Source organism: Podarcis melisellensis, assembly GCF_964234715.1.
Source record: "Podarcis melisellensis genome assembly, chromosome: 9".
NCBI lineage: Eukaryota > Metazoa > Chordata > Lepidosauria > Squamata > Lacertidae > Podarcis > Podarcis melisellensis.
In genome coordinates, this window is record NC_138541.1 from 5434386 (window position 1) to 5449804 (window position 15419).

The 15419-nt window shown below is 44.1% G+C and overlaps 1 protein-coding gene across 1 annotated transcript in view; it reads left to right on the forward strand.

Annotated features, from left to right (window-relative positions):
- DDRGK1 (DDRGK domain containing 1) overlaps positions 1-13584 on the forward strand; it is a 37612-nt gene extending 24028 nt beyond the window's left edge. Inside the window, exons 5-9 of the mRNA XM_081925328.1 lie at positions 1355-1477; positions 6404-6442; positions 10861-10917; positions 12140-12188; positions 13365-13584. Coding sequence (XP_081781454.1) covers positions 1355-1477; positions 6404-6442; positions 10861-10917; positions 12140-12188; positions 13365-13537 — 441 coding nt within the window. The 3' untranslated portion in view covers positions 13538-13584. The remainder of the gene's footprint in view (positions 1-1354; positions 1478-6403; positions 6443-10860; positions 10918-12139; positions 12189-13364) is intronic.
- The last annotated feature ends 1835 nt before the right edge of the window (positions 13585-15419 follow it).

Consider the following 15419-nt stretch of genomic DNA (forward strand, 5'->3'; position numbering starts at 1 on the left):
AATTATACCTTGGCTTGAGGGGTGGGGACTTCCTCTTCTCTGCGAATGATTAGAGACGGCCTCATGCAAATTGGTAGTGCTGTTTTGTCTATAAGACCGTTGGTTTCCCTTTTGGTCTAAGCCAGCGCATGGAGGTGAGCAGTTCTAGAAACAGAACTTCTCAAGAGGCAGCTTGCTAAAATGAAGAGTTTGAAACAGAGGAGGGTTCTCTGGAACTGTCTCCCCGGCCTGCCTCTCCCCCTGGGGAATTGGAGCTCTGTCCCCTTAGCAAGGTAAGCAGGAGTCGTGTCGATGAGAAATCCCAGGGAGCTGCCTTAAATCCAGTTAGATCCTTGGTCCATCTAGTTTGGTCCTGCTCACGCTGACCATTCGTGGCTCTCCAGGGTTTCAGGCAGAAAGTCTTTCCTAGCACCACCTGCAGATGTTGAAAATTGAACCCAAGACCGTCTGCCACGGCCCTTTCGACTGCATTGCTTTCCTTTTTTGAACCCTTCCCTTACTGACCCGTCACCTTGCTGGAAATCGAAAACAGGTTTCCTCCGAGTTCTTTTTTTAAAAAATATAATTTTTATTGAATTGCCATTTTTTTACAAACTGACTTCAAATTAAATAGCTTCATGTATTGACTTCCCACCCATACCTCCACAGTGTTTCCCTTCACAACCTTTTCTCCTGTATTATATATCAGACAATCTTCTCTATTACAGAAATCCCTCTGATACAGTTAAAGAGAGTTTTGATCTGACACTGGCATTGGCAGTTGGTTGATTTCCCGTTGTTTTACAGCATGGGTAGGCAAACTAAGGCCCGGGGGCTGGATCCGACCCAATCGCCTTCTCAATCGGCCCACGGACAGTCCGGGAATCAGCGTGTTTTTACATGAGTAGAATGTGTCCTTTTGTTTAAAATGCATCTCTGGGTTATTTGTGGGGCATAGGAATTCGTTCATATGTTGTTGTTTTTTCAAAATATAGTCCGGCCCCCCACAAGGTCTGAGGGACAGTGGACAGGCCCCCTGCTGAAAAGGTTTGCTGACCCCTGTTTTACAGCAGTCTGTTTGATTCATTATGACTGCTGTTGTTCGTTTGATTAGCCACTTGCTACCACCAAGGTTTTATAATCTGCATTGTTTAAAATTCTGCTTAATTGGTTTCCGACTATTACCTTTTACAAGTTTGGGGCTTTTTTGTATTTGGAGCTGCGGCGTTTGAATTTGCTGGATATAAAGAAGTATAACACTACTAATATAAAGGATGCCTCGCAGTGACTGGCCGCCCGTAAGCAGTCCTGAAGTGGGTCCAGGCAGCAAGATGCACCATTAAATAATGCAGTTCTGTCTTCCCTCACTTTCCAGGAAGAAGAAAAGAAGAAGGCGAAAGAGGAAGAGGAGAAGCGGGAATATGAGGAATACCTGAAGCTGAAGGAGAGTTTTGTGGTGGAAGAAGAAGGAGAGGATGAAGGCATGACCGAAGAAGAGGTAAGTTTGGCCAGGCTGGAGTGCAATGACCGGCTTGAGGGATAGTTGCAGGTGCTTCTCTTGAATAGATACAAAAGGTTGGATCCAGCTATGGCAGACACCTGATTAGACTAAGTTGCAGTTTCCATAGGTCTACCTTGCGTCTTAAAGGGATGCGGGTAGCGCTGTGGGTTAAACCACAGAGCCTAGGACTTGGCGATCAGAAGGTTGGCGGTTCGGATCCCTGCGACGGGGTGAGCTCCCGTTGCTTGGTCCTTGCTCCTGCCAACCTAGCAGTTCAAAAACATGTCAAAAGTGCAAGTAGATAAATAGGTACCGCTCCGGCGGGAAGGTAAACGGCGTTTCCGTGCGCTGCTCTGGTTTGCCAGAAGCAGCTTAGTCACGCTGGCCACATGACTTGGAAGCTGTACGCCGGCTCCCTCGGCCACTAAAGCAAGATGAGTGCCGCAACCTCAGAGTCGGCCACGACTGGATCTAATGGTCAGGGGTCCCTTTACCTTTACCTTGCATCTTGACTTTGCTGACTTCACCCCAAAGAGTTCAGGCCTCAGAAGGCTTCTTTTTCCAGGTGAAATTCATATGCGCCAGAGAGAGGGTCACAGCACGTCAGCTGTGGGAGGTGGAATTATTAGATTGGCGCAGGACATGAGGCCAAAGACCCCCATTTAGATGAAGGACTACGGCACGTTAGGAGGAAGTCAAGTTCCTAAAAGCAAAGATACTTAAGAATCGGATCAAAGTGACTCCCAGTTAGTGATGGCATTTAAGCCAATGGGTCAGCTGGATAGTGTTAATTGGATGGTCAGCCAACCCACTTGTTATTTGACTGCGGTCCAATATTATCAGGTATCCCCCAAAACATGGGTAGGCAAACTAAGGCCTGGGGGCCGAATCTGGCCCAATCACCTTCTAAATCCGGCCCGCGGACGGTCCGGGAATCAGCGTGTTTTTACATGAGTAGAATGTGTCCTTTTATTTAAAATGCATCTCTGGGTTATTTGTGGGGCCTGCCTGGTGTTTTTACATGAGTAGAATGTGTGCTTTTATTTAAAATGCATCTCTGGGTTATTTGTGGGGCATAGGAATTCGTTCATTTTTTCTTCAAAATATAGTCCGGCCCCCCACAAGGTCTGAGGGACAGTGGACTGGCCCCCTGCTGAAAAATTTTGCTGACCCCTGCCCCAAAACATCACTGTCTCAGTTGCGACAATCATTCTCGGCTTAGTAAACCAGAATTTATGAAGCTAGGAGTAAGTGCCTTCTCGCTACAGGCAGGCTTCTTCGTGAATATCCTCGTTTGAGTGAAGCCCAGTTTCGTCCAAAGCAGAGAACTTTCCCCTAATGTCAATTAACAAATAGGATAATGAGCCAGGATAAGATGCTCCTTGGGTGATGCTTGGGCAGCCTTAGCCTATATCATTTTGCAGGGCTGTTGCGAGTTTAAAATGCGGATTCTGTAAGGAGGTAATAAACTCAATGGTTGCATGTTTTTAAAAAACCAAAAAAAAACCTATTACTCTGTAATAAAATTATTGCTTTAAAAAAACAGAAATAGCAGTATCGCTGCACAATAACTGCTATCTGCCTTTTGGTTTGTTACTGACACTCACACCTATTGATTATTTTGTTCTTGGTTGATGTCATAATGCTAAATTATTATTTTTTAAATAAAACGTATACTGTATTTTTCCGTGTATAACACGCCCCCTATTTTGGGGGACTCAAAATTAAGGAAATGGGGGGAGATTGCCTCTGTGTATAAGACTCCTCCCCCCTTTAACATTATTTTTTAGTAAAAAAAAAAACACCTAGTCTTATACATTGAAAAGTACGGTAATTTGATAAAACACTATGATTCTTTTTGAGATTCCTGCGTTTCAGGGGTTTGGGGTGGATGACCTTCGGGGCCCTTCCAACGCTACAGTTATATGATTTGGCTGGCTAAATGGACAAAAAAAAAATTCTTTTATTTTTTGGACTGGTCAAATGCCCAGCCCTTCTCTCACCGGCTTCTGCTTAGGCCGTATGTCAGCCTAAAAAAAATAAGGTTCAGGATTCAACACCGTAGAGTCTTAGTAATTCAGCGTCTGCTGCCGTTGAATCATTAAACAAAAGGCACAGTGTCAGCCCAAGTCTCTTTCATGTCGATTGTTGCAGCCCATCGATGCCGCCAGCTAAATTCTGCTCTCAGGTGGAACATGAACAGACTGTGCTGGAAGGGAGGGTGTGAAACTATTTCCTCTATTAAGAGCAAAAACAATCTTGAGTAGATGGCAACCTTCTAAGGCAGGCATAGGCAAACCCGGCCCTCCAGATGTTTTGGGACTACAACTCCCATCATCCCTGACCACTGGTCCTCTTAGCCAGGGATGATGGGAGTTGTAGTCCCAAAACATCTGGAGGGCCAGAGTTTGCCTATGCCTGTTCTAAGGTCACGTCGCATGAATTTTCATTTTCTCTTGTGCCAATTTTTTTTTTATTACAAGCTTATGGGTCAAGTGATAGTCCTTTCCCCATAGTTTTATTTACAAAGGGCGATGGTCAACATAGTCCTACTCAGAGTAGACCCACTGAAATCAGTGGGCGTAAGTATGACTGCATTGGATTTCTCCCAAAGGTACTCAGTGCTGTTACAATATTTCTGATACCAAAAGCCAAGACCACTTAATATCTCCTGCGTTTACTCAGTTCCCTGCGCCAAATTAGAAAAAGTGATTCAACACAACCCCGAGGTGATGATACCCCACTGTCTTTTGGTAGCTTGTGAAATAGACTTGACATCTTTGATGAATTATTTTATTTCGCAAACAGTGTTTTGGGGCAGGGATGAGCCAGTCTGGTACAAAAACTATCATAAATATTTATCATGTTAGATTCCAGAGTAGCTTTATTTTCTCCTCGTTTTGTCGTTGTCCCATAATATTTTGGTCGGTATACATCAGGCATATTGAAAAATAAATAAAATTAATTTGAGTGTTACACCTGTTGCATTTTTAGCACTTAGGCTGCAATTCTCTGCCCAGTTACGTGGGAATAAGACCCATTGAACTCACAGAGAGTTACTTCTGAATAGACACCTTTGCCCTATAGATTCTGATTTGAATTAATGGCTATCAATATGGAAGCCAGGATGATATCCTCTTTTTTAAAAAAAATACGTATTTAATGCAGATTTTTTTTTAATTAAAAGCATGTTCAGTAGTTACAAGGGGCTGTCCTTAAAAAATGCCATATAGGATTTTGGTGCTCTCTTGTGTGTCTGTCAAATTTTGTTTTTAAAAAAGGAAGAAGTCGGTTGAGTACATAAAGACACACACAAAACCTTGAGCCTGCTCCAAAATAGTGGCTTAATTTGGTGGCCGTACAATAAAGAGTTGAAACATTATGCCTCTGAGCACATGCTCAGTCCAGGAATTTACCGGTATGGTCTGTGCCAGAACCAAGCTCACAAGGCCTTTCATATGAAAATCCATTCCTGGTCCTCTGTCTCTCTCCCTGCTCCCAGCATTCTTTTACCATCAACTGGTTTTAAACCATTGCTCTTGTTGAACGACGGGGAATCGGAAATCGAGAGTGATATATGGCAAATTGTCGAAGAGATATGCCAAGTGGTCTGCCCACTCCTGCGATTGTGTACACGGTGCTTTAAAAATAAATATATGCAAAGAGAAAGTCCCTGCCCAATGAGCCCATAGACTCACCAGTTAAGGAGATTGCAGAGGGTAGACCAGGCATAGGCAAACTCGGCCCACCAATTGTCTTGGGACTACAATTCCCATCATCCCTAACCACTGGTCCTGCTAGCTAGGGATGATGGGAGCTGTAGTCCCAAAACATCTGGAGGGCCGAGTTTGCCTATGCCTGGGGTAGACCGAGGCAAGGGGACAGCAGTAGAGCAGCGAGCATGCAGAGGTGCAGTCACACAAAAAATGTGCTTCGGTTGTGGGTTTCCAGGAAGGATTTGAAGAGGAAGAAGGAGGTGAGAGAGACCATAAGTAAGATTTCGGGGAAGGAGCCCCAGGCATAAATTCCTCACGAATGCAGAGCCGTCTGAACGCAGCACATTTTTGCGTGGCGCCATCTACGAAAGTCAAATAAATTGGAGTTCTTGTTATTAAATATGCCAAGAAAAAAGCACACCAAGAACTCAGGCCAATGTAAGTTTCAGTGGTGTGAGTGGTCCCTACTCACAAATAAATAATCAGTTTTAACAAAAACCGATCCATTCAAAAGTATGTATTCTCACAAGGATTACAAACTCAAATAGAGATTACAAACTCTAACAGAGATTACAAACTCAAACTCATAAAGATATGTGTAACACAATAATTTGTTACAGAATTAGAAATTAGAGTTTATGAATAGAGACAAGTTCATGTTAGTCCATAGTTCAGAATTGACGTGGAGGTCTTAGTTTCAATCACTGAGCAGAAGTCAGAAGTCAATTATGGATCAGAAACCAGGACAGGGCCCTGTTTCGATGTATTCACCTTCATCAGCTAATTTTTAAAGGGTCGTGTACGTTTGAAGACTTTCGGATAAATATATCCTGTTATTTTCTACGTTTCTCAGAGAATAGCAACTACACGTAGGTAAATCAATGTGTATCTTGAGCTTTTCTGTGCAAAAGTCATGCACGAGCCGATTTCATGACACCTGGAAGCTCCTGGTGGTGGTGGAAAGCTTTTTAAGACATTTCAGACAAAATCCACAATAAACCGGGTGGTCAGTTGCAGGACAGAAGTTTTTCCCAAAGCAGAATTACCCACCCGGACATTCCTAACTCCAAGGGGACTACGCGTACTTAAGCACTGAGGGCCTTCTGTCCCTGACACGGTTGGCCCTTTGCATAGAAATTCAGGCGGAAATTGGTTTTATAATCTATAGCAGCATCAGATTAATAATAGTTTCTTTTGCTGTACCTAGTCTCGCAGCTTCGTATCAGAACTTCTCGACTACATCAAGGTATGTTACACTCCTTTTGCTCTTTCCCTTTAACAATGAATATCATCCCCTTGTGCTGCATATCTGTTGTTCGACAAAGCGCCTCGTTCTCACGCATAAAGTGTTGTGTCTCTTGTAAGCTACTTGTCTGCACTGCATCTGTAAAATGGGTTCACTACTCAGCTTGGCCTGTGGCAGAGAGTGCTGCAGTGAGTTCTTTCAATACTCTGCCCCTTTGGTCACTCGGGTTCGTCAGCAGAACTGGGATCTGTATCTGCCGTTTGCAAGCTCAAACCGCAGCCACAGAACACGCTCCTGGTACTCTCCTTCAATGGAGGTTTTCTAAACGGAGGTTGGACGGCCACCTGCTGGGGTTTCTACAACTCTTGATTCCTGCATTGTGCGGAGTTGGGCAAAATGACCCTTTGATTCTCTTCCAAGTGTACAGTTCTGTGATTCTATGAGCTTTCCAGCCGGTGCTGGGGGAATAAAAGAAAAAGAGGTGGCAGGAATCTGAGAATACAAGGAAGGAAGGGCTAATGGCTTTCAGGGCAGGAGGTTTCAATGACTTGTCCTATTTTGGTCAGACTGTACAGCGGATGCTCAGGTTGCGAATGTGATTCGTGCATGATGCACATTTGCAACCCGCAGCATGCGCAACCTGCGTCTGCGCATGTTGCAATTCGGCGCTTCTGCGCATGCACAAAATGCAATTTAGCGCTTCTGCGCATGCACGGCCGCCGAAACCCGGAAGTTACCCGTTCCGGTACTTCCGGGTTTCGGCGGTCTGTAACCCGAAAAAATGCAACCTGAAGCGGCTGTAACATGAGGTATGACTGTATAACATTCTCTTAATCATTGGGCTCAGGGGAAGCCGTTTGTAGCAGAGGGGCAATGCACAGCACTGATTGGTCAGCATTCGGGACAATAAGCCTCCTACTTGACAGTGATTTTTTAAAAAAAAAAGTTTTAAGAAAACTGATGAGGGTATTTGAGGGGAACACCCAACTCACACACACAAGACAGAGGTACCTTGGTTCTTAATCGGTTCCGGAAGTCCGTTCCAAAACCAAAGCATTCCAAAACGAAGGCACACTTTCCCATAGAAAGTAATGCCTTAAACCAGCAATTTAACATGAATTTTACTATCTAACAAGACCATTGAGCCACAAAACAAAAGCAATAATCAATGTTCTGTACTATAAAATAAATAAGACAGTTTTGTAGATTATAAAAATTAATTTTTTTTCTTACCTGCACTGATGATAGTCATATATTATATATATATATATATACAGCTTAACATTAGGCCAGGATTCTCATCTATGCCTTGTATTGTCAAGTTCCTTCCCTTATGATTCTCCTGTTTCTATGGTGAATGAATCCGTACACCCCACCCTCTGCCCGCTCAAAGCACATTTTTCACAATTAAGGTCGCATAAAACCTTTAACGCTGCTTCCCCTCCCTGTTCAAACCTGAAAGCCTTAAACCAGCAAGTTTAGCACTTGAAGCAATCCCTCCCACGCAGCCCAAATGAAAGCAGAAGATCTTAGCTTTTGTCAGATCGCTGCTAACTGAAAGCTTTTCTCAAGAGGAGAAAAAGCAGAGCACGAAACACCGATTCTGGCTTTGGCATTAGCTAGTTGGCGGGACAGCGGCTGTCTGTAAGAAGAGCTCTTTTGGATCAGGCCATTTACCCACCTGATCCGGCATCCTGCTCTCACAGTAGCCACCCAGATGTGTGCGAAAAGCCCATTCAGCAGGACCTGAGTGCTTGTTCCTCTGAGGCATGAACAAGGCGGAGGAGAGATTGTCTGCACACATACGCAGTCTATGATTGCTTGGGGAAAACCCTGGAGAGGAAGGGGAACTTAGATGGATGTGGGAAGGCAGGGACCTTCAGTCTCAGCACCTGCTTCATGGGAACAAGACCTGCTGGAGATGAGTTGCTGCACTCATTAGGGCTACAGTAGTAGAAGTAGTTGTTGTTTAGTCATGTCCGACTCTTCGTGACCCCCTGGACCAGAGCATGCCAGGCACTCCTGTCTTCCACTGCCTCCCGCAGTTTGGTCAAACTCATGCTGGTAGCTTCCAGAACACTGTCCCACCATCTCGTCCTCTGTCGTCCCCTTCTCCTTGTGCCCTCCATCTTTCCCAACATCAAGGTCTTTTCCAGGGAGTCTTCTCTTCTCCTGAGGTGACCAAAGTCTTGTAGCCTCAGCTTCAGGACCTGTCCTTCCAGTGAGCACTCAGGGCTGATTTCTTTCAGAATGGAGAGGTTTGATCTTCTTGCAGTCCATGGGACTCTCAAGAGTCTCCTCCAGCACCTTAATTCAAAAGCATCAATTCTTCGGCGATCAGCCTTCTTTATGGTCCAGCTCTCACTTCCATGCATCACTACTGGGAAAACCATAGCTTTAACTATACCGGTCTTTGTCGGCAAGGTGATGTCACCCAGTAGTAATAATAATAGTAATATTTTTTATTATTTATACCCCCACCCATCTGGATGGGTTTCCCCAGCCACTCTAGTGGCTCCCAACAGAATATTAAAAACACAATAAAACATCAAACATTAAAAACTTCCCTAAACAGGGCTGCCTTCAGACATCTTCTAAAAGTCATATAGTTGTTTATCTCTTTGACATCTGGTGGGAGGGCTTTCCACAGGGCGGGCGCCACTACTGAGAAGGCCCTCTGCCTGGTTCCCTGCAACCTCACTTCTCCCAGTGAGGGAACCGTCAGAAGGCCCTCAGAGGTGGACCTCAGTATCCAAGTTGAACGATGGGGGTGGAGACGCTCCTTCAGGTATACTGGGCTGAGGCCGTTTAGGGCTTTAAAGGTCAGCACCAACACTTTGTCACCCCTGTGCAGATCACGGTTGTTTTGCTAATAAAGAGTTAACTCTAACGTGCACAGTGTGATTTACTGCCAGCTAGCTCCTAACATGCCTGCTCCTGATCACCAACCCGGTCAGCAATTTGGCTGCAGCTTTATGAACCAGTTTAAGTTTCTGATCCCTTTTTAAAGGCAGCCCCATGTAGAGCAGGTTGCAGTAATCCAAGCGGGATGGAGCTAAGGCATGTGCTGGCACATCAGACATCTCAAGGAATGGGCTCAGCCGGCACACTAGTTTTAACTCTGCCAATTCACTCCTGGCTACCGCAGAGACTTGAGTATCCATGCTCAGGGCCGAGTCCAGGAGCATGTTCTAATTGTGAGCCTCAGGAGGAGTGTAACCACACGCAACACGGGTTGAATCCCTATTCCCTGTCCTGCCTTACACGACTGACCAAGAGTTTTGATTTCTTTCGCCCTCATCCAGTCCACCACGGCTGCTGTTGTGCGGGTGACTATGGGCTGTTGGGAACAGGCAGGCAGGATCCAGGCTGCGTCATCCTGGCAAAGCTGGTGCCCAGCTGAGCAGGACCGCAGTTGGCATTCTTCCCCCGTAATCCCTTTAGAAGAAGATATGCAGAACCCTGGCAGTTCCAAGCTCTGAGAACTGGTTTTCATGGACTGGTTCCAGTTCAGTATGTTCAGTCCATAATGCTCAGTTCTCTAGCTCGGCTGCATCTGACTTCATAACTTGGGGACCTGGAAAGGCTGGCCTTTATCCGATGAAATGGGTTTATTTGTTTACACACTGTACATTTCCCTTTCCTTTTTTAAGGACTGCTATTCACGTTGGTTGGGACGCGGGTGGCGCTGTGGGTAAAACCTCAGTGCCTAGGACTTGCCGATCATATGGTCGGCGGTTCGAATCCCCGCGGCGGGGTGAGCTCCCATCGTTCGGTCCCAGCTCCTGCCCACCTAGCAGTTCGAAAGCACTCTTAAGTGCAAGTAGATAAATAGGGACCGCTTTATAGCGGGAAGGTAAACGGCGTTTTCGTGTGCTGCGCTGGTGCTGGCTCGCCAGCTGCCGCTTCGTCACGCTGGCCACGTGACCCAGAAGTGTCCTCGGATGGTGCCAGCTCACGGCCTCTAGAGCGAGATGGGCGCACAACCCCAGAGTCGGACACGACTGGCCCGTACAGGCAGGGGTACCTTTACCTTTACCTATTCACATTGGTTATTATTTTTTAGCCAACTTTGCGTTTGGAAAAGTGTCTGTAGGTATAATAATTACTAAGTGCCCAGTGTAAGATTTTGGGCTGTTTTCCATTGAGTTGCAATTACGACTCACGTTACCGAGTTTAAGCAGAAGAACAATTATTTTGACAAATGTATTTTACATTGGTATCATCAAAAAATATTCAGCGACATTCATCTTGGATAGCAAACAACAGTTTCTTTAGCAATATTCAAAACTAAGTTCCCAAAATCTTTCACCAACTGATAATATAGTACATACCAAAGTCCAGTTTGTGTTAAAATAAAGCTGCAAAATGTGTACTGTTTGACTCACTAATTTCAGTTTTTTGCCCCTTCCTCATAGAGTGCCAAAGTGGTTCTTTTGGAGGATCTGGCCTCCCACCTGGGCATAAGGACACAGGTACGTGTTTGCAGGCCGGGCCACAGGTGCATGAGCGACAGAGACACCGCCAATCCAATCCATATGGATGTGAGGGCGATCTGGCTGCGACATCTGTCACCCCATTGATCGCCAGGGTTGATTCGGCTGATCTGGCTGGCTAGGCGGGTGTCCCCTTCCCAATCCATATGTTTTGACACCGACCTCATGGGATGGTGTCCTATCAGGACTGCATATCCTCTCTGTTGGCATCCAGCGACGTTCGCTGGGGAAATGCGCTACCCTGTGTTATCATAGCACAGGGGAAGGGTTCCTGGACATAATGAGAAAATTTGGCACAGTAAATGAGAAAGCCCTAAAACTAGGATTCTCGCCAAATGCCACTCTTGTTGTGGATTCTGCAAAAGCCAACAAAAACATGCGCCAGTGCATCTGGGATGCCAAGTTGCAAAATTATATAAGCACAGTTTCTATTTTTCCAGCTTTTAGAATCAGAGCGGGCGTTTCTTCGTGGAGATCATCTGATCCATCTGACTATTCCAAAATTTAGGAAAGCATTTACCCAGGCTAAATTTAATGTGCTTCCATCTGCAGTACAGGAGGGTAGTTGCAACAGTGCCATACAATGGGCGCTTATACCCCTGTCAAACAGAGAAAATAGAAAATGTGGAACATGTTTTATTGCATGCCCTGTTCTTCCTATTGTGATATCCGCCACCATTTCACTAATCAAATTTTACAAAGTATACTAGGCAGATCTGAAGTGTGTTATATTGACTATCTTTTGGTTGACCAGTCTCCCGAGATTATCGCCAAGGTAGCTGGTTTTTGTGCGGCAGCGATAGCTTGTCAGCGCAGGATCTTGCCCTAACTTTAAAATTGCTAACACCTTAAGTTGCTCCTCATCATTAAATTATCATTGTTTTATAGTTCTCCCATCTGTTTTTATATTCTGCATTGTTTTTAAATTCTGTATTTAATATTGAACAATGTATCATACTGTGTTTTACGTATTTTCCTTTCTTCCTACCTTCTCAACTTGTTATTGATCGAAATAAATAAATATATAGGCATTCCCTCTTCGCCTTTAATGTATGCTGATGTGTAAGAGAAATGTCCCCTGAAGCAGACACTTGCCAGGCCTTTGTGGAAAGGCTGGTGTGTCGTGGTGTTGTCTGAAAACATGCCTCTGCCCCTGGAAATGTGATATTTGCTGCTTACGGGGTTTGTTTTTCCTCAACAGGATGCAATTAACAGAGTGCAAGACCTGATGGCTGATGGAACGCTCACAGGTAACAGTGAAAACATTATGGGGCCGATCGCCTTGTTTAGACTGAAGCAGCAATATAGCAGCAGCACCTGAACATCTCCAGTTGATTATTTTTGATATTCAGTTGCTGTTTCAGCTTGGTATCATCCAAGTGCTGAAAATGTCAGCCGTCGGAGTAAAAATAATTGCAGATGGGTCCAAATTGTTGTTATTGTTTAGTCTTTTAGTCATGTCCGACTCTTCATGACCCCATGGACCAGAGCACGCCAGGCACTCCTGTCTTCCACTGCCTCCCGCAGTTTGGTCAAACTCATGCTGGCAGCTTTGAGAACACTGTCCCACCATCTCGTCCTCTGTCGTCCCCTTCTCCTTGTGCCCTCCATCTTTCCCAACATCAGGGTCTTTTCCAGGGAGTCTTCTCTCCTTCTGAGGTGGCCCAAGTATTGGAGCCTCAGCTTCAGGATCTGTCCTTCCAGTGAGCACTCAGGGCTGATTTCCTCAAGAATGGAGAGGTTTGATCTTCTTGCAGTCCATGGGACTCTCAAGAGTCTCCTCCAACACCATCAATTCTTTGGCGATCAGCCTTCTTTCTGGTCCAGCTCTCACTTCCATACATCCAAATTAGCACAACTTAAACGTCAAGGATTACTTCTGAGAAGACTCGCGTCTGGCCGTTGCTGGCTGACCAAAAACTGAGATAGTAGAAAACATCAAACATTAAAAACTTCCCTGAACAGGGCTGCCTTCAGATGTCTTCTAAAAGTCAAGTAGTTGTTTGACATCTGATGGGAGGGCAGTCCACAGGGAGGATGCCAAGAAGCCTGCCGCATTCCTATAGTGGGGTGGAGGAGATGCTTTAAAAAAAGGCTGATTGAATTTTTGTAGAGGGGGCCATCAACTCTTTCCTCCTCCATCAAGCGACATGCTCCAGGCAACATGATGATAGAGTAGGCAAATCTGCCAAGAAGAGTAAAAGCAAACCCACCCACCCCCATTAATTAGTGGGACACTTAAAATCACATTTAGGCCCCTAATGGAACCAATTTGTCAATTAGAGGTTACAGGCCTAAGTATTTATATCGTGCAGCCAAACCCAAACCTTTGGAGATGGGCTGATTAAGAAATCCTAGCTAGGCAATAAAACAAATGTAGAAAGAGCAGCTTGCGGAGCTTAATTCCGGTTTGGCCTTGCCTCTAGGCGTAATCGATGACAGAGGAAAGTTCATCTACATCACGACGGAGGAAATGACGGCCGTGGCCGACTTCATTCGGCGGAGGGGACGCGTCTCCATTACAGAACTGGCTCAGCAGAGCAATTCTCTCATCAACCTGGAACCCGAGGCCAGAGCAATCGCTAAGGGGGTGGCATAAAAAGGCAATTTTTACACACTCAGAGGAAATAAAGTGTGATTATAAAACGGGTGTCTCCATCAAATTTTTGTTTTCCTTGTCATTTCATTTATATGCCACTTAATATATTTTAATATATTATATAAAGTAATATATAAAATATATTATAATTTATATGCCACGATGGCTTCTAAGCAATTTACAAAACCCAAATGCCAACCGTACAACATTATTAAAATGTGGTGTCGTTTTATGTACTTTCTTATGCTTGTTCAGTATCATACAGAATCAGAAGATGGGTGTCGTCGCCGTTTTTTTAAAAAAATCAGACCAATTAAAATACATAATGAAGTGGTCTCTTTATAAACTATGCAATAAAATAATCAAATTAAAACAGGAGACTCAGGTGAAGAAATCACCTGATTTCTTGGTGGAAGGCCAAAATTGTGTGGGAGAGAAAAAAGTAAACATATATATATGACAAATAATTTTTTTGTTTGTTAAGTGGTGTCATCATTTCTTCTGCTCCTTTTCATACTGTGAGTGCCATTATTTCTATAATCAAACCAGTGTCACCGTCCACAAGAGAGAGGTATTGGTAGGATTGAACAAACCTGCAGGTTTGCAGAAGTCCAAAAAATAAAAATAAAAAAATGTTTCAGGAGGGGAGAAAAATGCCAGAAAAGCAGAGGAAACTCCAGATAGTGTGATGAGGGCTTTGGTGTAACATTTGGAATTAGGGGACATTCAATAAAGTTGAGTAAACACTTACAACTGATGTAAAAAGGATAAGAGAATACTATTGGATATAAAGAATTAAAAAAAAAACATTTTTATAGATTTTCCAATAAAAACAGCCAATCAACATATCCACTTCATAATCCAATTAAAAACAAGAAACTAAAATAAAACAAGTACTCCAAATTGTAATTATTTATTTTTTCGGGCTCCCCATAGTCTGGACCTCTGAAGCATATCTCCAAATCTTCAGTCCTGCCTCTTCTCATTGTTTTCATATTTTCCGCCTTCTGGTCTTAACGCTTTAAAGTTATTTGTCCCTGGCTATGCAATTCTCAATCATGTCAAAAATCATATGTCCTTCCATCCACCGAATACAGCTTTATTTGTAAATATATATATTTTCAACTGTCTATTTACCAGAGCAGCTTTTCCTGACTTCATTCCAATCCAGGTTTATCATTTGAAGTTAAACGACGCAGCAACTCCCAAGTTGTTAAATCACTCCAATCCGAGCTGTTGTCCAAACCTTTCTTTTGAGATTTAGTGACGCAGTGTCTTCCACGTTTTTGAGTTGTTACTATAGATTGTTAGGCAGACTGTTTGCAATATTGCAGTGTAAATGAACTGTATTCCACAGATATAAATCATTTGGCGATCGATCAGCCTTCTCGGAGACCACACCACCCCCCACTTCGTGGATATAAAGAATTTGATATAAAGGGTAATATAGCAAGCAGGGGAAGGAAATGTGTTAAAAACCAGAATTAGAAGTTGAGAGAAGTTGGGGGGGGGGAAATCTGGGGACTCTTCAGTGTGTGATTTGATATGTTATTATAATGATGGAATTGTAAAACCTAATAAAAAATTATTTAAAAACAAGCAAACAATAAAGATGAACGGAAGGCTCCAGAGAAACAAAAGGAGGTCCTTTTTTACACAGTTGGCAGAGGACTTTGTGGGTACCAGAGGAGGACCACAAGGATACCATTGGACCCACAGCACCACACTGTCAACCCCTCGAGTAGGCTCACGATTTTAGGGCAGAAAAACTACCCAGATAGCACATCTCGCCGGATTATTAGGAACAGCAGTGTTGCACACAAAATTCAACGGAGATGTCTAACATTATAGATGCAGAGCCACTGGCTATTTAATACACAGC